The sequence below is a fragment of the Bombus flavifrons genome, unplaced genomic scaffold, assembly GCF_040668555.2.
Source record: "Bombus flavifrons isolate JBK064 unplaced genomic scaffold, iyBomFlav1_principal scaffold0484, whole genome shotgun sequence".
Lineage (NCBI taxonomy): Eukaryota > Metazoa > Arthropoda > Insecta > Hymenoptera > Apidae > Bombus > Bombus flavifrons.
The window spans coordinates 1-4078 of NW_027185228.1; the positions used below are offsets into that span (position 1 = coordinate 1).

A 4078-nucleotide genomic window follows, 5' to 3' on the forward strand; every position below is an offset into this window, starting at 1 on the left:
ATTATTTATTATCAAAAATTTTTATCTTTTAATTCAGGAATAATTACGGTAATTTTAAATCGTTTAGGTGATTCAAGATTATTAATAATTATTTCTTTTATAGTAATATTTGGTAGATGAAATTTAATTTTTTATAAAATAAATATTTTAATTTTATTAATATTTTTTTTAATAGTTTTTACAAAAAGTGCACAATTAATATTTATAATTTGATTACCAGCTGCAATAATAGCTCCAACTCCAGTATCTTCATTAGTTCATTCGTCAACTTTAGTTACTGCTGGAGTTTATTTATTAATTAATTATGAAATAATAATTGATTTAAAATATAAAAAATATATTTTAATAATTTCAAGAATAACAATATTAATTTCTGGTATTATAGCTAATTTTGAAATAGATTTTAAAAAAATTATTGCATTATCAACATTAAGACAGTTAGGTTTTATAATAAGAATTTATTCTTTAGGGATATTGAATTTAACATTTTTGCATTTATTTATTCATGCATTTTTTAAATCTATAATATTTATATGTGTTGGGAGATTAATTCATTATATAAATGGAATTCAAAATTTTCGTTTTTATTCTGGGATATATTATTTATATCCTATTAAAGGATTATTAATAATATTATCATTATTTATATTATGTGGTTTTCCATTTTTAGTAGGATTTTATTCTAAAGATTTAATTATTGAATATTATTTTTTAAATATAAAAAGAATTTTTAGATTAATAAATTTAATTTTTGGAACTATTTTTACTGTATCATATTCTTTTCGTGTTATATTTATAATAATAAAAAATAATTTTATAATTAATTTAATTAATTTAAATGAAGATTGAATTATAATTGATTTTATATTATTAAATTTAATAATTATATTAATTATAAGAAAATTTATTTTTAATTTTTTTTTTTATCAAATAAATATTAATTTAATTTATATTTATAAATATTTTGTATTTAAGATAATATTATTGGGATTAATATTTTCATTAATTATAATAAATTTAAATTTTTTAAAAAAAAAATTAATATTTATTAAAAGATTTTTTATAATAGAATTTTTTTATAAATTTATTATAAATTTTTTTTTAAGAAATTATATTTTTTATGAATTTATTTTTGAGAAGGGTTTAGTTGAAAAATTTACAGGTAAAATTATTATTTATATTAATAATATTTTAGATATAAATTTTAAGTTTAAGGTTTTAAATTTATTAATAATATATATTTATTTATTAGTGTTAATAGTTATAATTATATAATATTATAAATAAATTAAAAAATTAAAATAAAATTATATATATATATAATAAATATTTAATAATTAATAAAATATTTTATAATAAATTTTATATAAAAAAAAATTAAGTTTATAAATTAAATTTTATTTATTATAAAATGTCATAAATATTAAGTTAGATTTAAATAGCTTATAATTAGAGCATAATATTGAAAATATTAAGGAAATTGAAAAATTTTTAAATATTTAATATTTAAATAAAAAAAAAATAATAAAAAAAAATATTTAATTAATAATTATTATTAAATTAAAATTAGAATTTTATTGGTTTAATTAAATTAAATTAAATAATTTTATAATGTTAATATAATTTTTTAAAATTATATAAAATAATTTATAAAAATACTTAATGATTATATTGTAAAAATTAAATAAATTGAAATGTTAATTTAATTTTTTTTATAAATAATAAAATGCTTTTTTTTTAGTTTTAATTTATTTTGATATTATTTTGATATATATATATATATAAGAAGTAAAGTTTACTTTTAATTTCGACTTAAAAATTGATTTATTTTTATAAATCCTTATATATATATATATATACATTTAATTTTTATATAAAAATGTGTTAAATTAATTTATTTATTTAATTAAATTAAATTTAATAATTTTATGATGTTAATGTAATGTTTTTTAAAGTTTATAAAATAATTTAAAAATATTTAATGATGATATTGTAAAAAATTAAATAAATTGGAATATTAATTCAATTTTTTTATTAACAATAAAATGCCTCTTTTTGGCTTCAATTTATTATTTTAATATAAAATTATTAAAATAAATTAAATGAAATAAAAATTATTAAATTTTTAATATAAGAAATAATGATATATTATTATCTAAATTAAAGTTAGAAGCTTTATAAATTTATTTCTATTTATAATTAAATATTTAATAAATTTATATTGAAAATATAATGTTTTATTTAAACTATATAAATAATTTTTTATTTGTTTATTGATTAAAATAAATTAAATATTAATAATTTTATTGTGTAATTTATAAATTATAAGATAAAATTTATATATATATATATATAAATTAAAATTAAAATATTCAATTTAAATAATTACATGATCATTCTAAAATTAATGAAAATATTAATATAAAAAATAAAAAAATTATTATAATAAATATATAAAAAAAATTTAAATTTTTTATATATGAAATTAAAGGAATTAATAAAATAATTTCTACATCAAAAATTAAAAATGTTAATGAAATTAAATAAAATGGAAGAGAAAATGGAATATTTATTTTTGTAATTGGATTAAATCCACATTCATATGGTAATTTTTTTTCTATATTAAATTTTTTATTTATTGATAAAAATTTATTTAAAAGAAAAATAATCAATAAAATTAATAGAATAATAAAATAATAAAATAAATTAATTAAATATATTTAATTTATTTAAAATCTTTTAATTGGAAATTAAATGTAATGATTTTTATACTATATATTTAAAAATTTAATTTATAATAATGTAATAAAATATATAAATAAATAATCAAATTACATCAACAAAATGTCAATATCAAATAGCAAATTCAAAATTAATATGATGAATTGTTGAAAAATGATTTAATATTATTCGAATTAATGAATATAAAAGAAATAGAGTTCCAAAAAGAACATGAATACCATGAAATCCAGTTGATAAAAAAAAAATTGATCCAAAAATTCTATCATTGATACAAAAAAATGAATTATAATATTCAAAAATTTGTATAAAATTAAAGTAAAATCCTAAAAAAATTGTTAAAGTTAATGTTGAAATTCTTAAATTTAATTTATTATTTAAAAGATTATAATGTCTTAATGTAACAGTAAATCCTGATATAATTAAAATAATAGAATTTAATAATGGGATTTCAAATGGATTAAAAAATTTAATTATTTTTGGTGGTCAAATTAAATTAATTTCAATTGATGGTGAAATTGAATTATGAAAGAATGTTCAAAAAAATGAAATAAAAAAAAATAATTCGGAAATAATAAATATAATTATTCTAAATTTTATTATTGATATAATATAAAAAGAATGTATTCCTTGAAATGTTCTTTCTCGAATAATATCTCGAAATCATATTAAAGAAGAAAAAATTAAAATTATTAAATTTATTATTATTATTATTAAATTATTTAAATAAATTCATAAAATAGTTCTTAATAATATATTTATAGAATTAATTGAAATAATAATTGGTCAAGGACTAATAGTTACTATATGAAATGGAAAATTTTTTTTCATTAATTAGATTCAGAAAAATATAATGTTAATAAAATTGAAAATACATAAGCTTGAATTAAAGCTATAGAAATTTCTAATATTAATAATATATTTTGAATTAATAAAGTAAATGGAAATAATAATATAAAATTTATTATAAAATTTCTTAATAAAATAAGAATTAAATGTCCTGAAATTAAATTTGCTGATAAACGGATTGATAAAGTTCATGGACGAATGAAAAGTCTAATTAATTCAATAATTACTATAAAATTTATTAAAAATTTTGGTGAATTTAATGGAACTAAATGTCTTAAAGTTTTTATAGGGAAATTAATAATTAAATAAATTATAAATCTTAATCATATTGAAAATGCTATTGATAAATTAAATAATAAATGTCTTGTTGAAGTAAAAATATAAGGAATTAATCTAAATAAATTTAATATTATAATGAAAATTATAATTCTTAAAAATAAAAAAATATTTATAATATATTTATTTATTGTAATTATTTTAAATTCATTAA

The 4078-nt window shown here is 11.7% G+C and overlaps 2 protein-coding genes across 2 annotated transcripts; one reads left to right on the forward strand and one right to left on the reverse strand.

Moving 5' to 3' along the window:
• Positions 1-6: 6 nt before the first annotated feature.
• On the forward strand, positions 7-866 carry LOC138189564 (NADH-ubiquinone oxidoreductase chain 5-like; the record flags this gene model as incomplete). Its single annotated transcript, XM_069131576.1, is given in 1 exon segment — positions 7-866. A coding segment is annotated over 1 exon segment (843 nt), but the record flags the coding sequence as incomplete, so codon positions are not given.
• A 1912-nt stretch (positions 867-2778) lies between these two features.
• On the reverse strand, positions 2779-4072 carry LOC138189563 (cytochrome c oxidase subunit 3-like). The gene is given in 1 exon segment (XM_069131575.1): positions 2779-4072. A coding segment is annotated over 1 exon segment (783 nt). The 5' UTR covers positions 3571-4072; the 3' UTR covers positions 2779-2787.
• Positions 4073-4078: the final 6 nt, after the last annotated feature.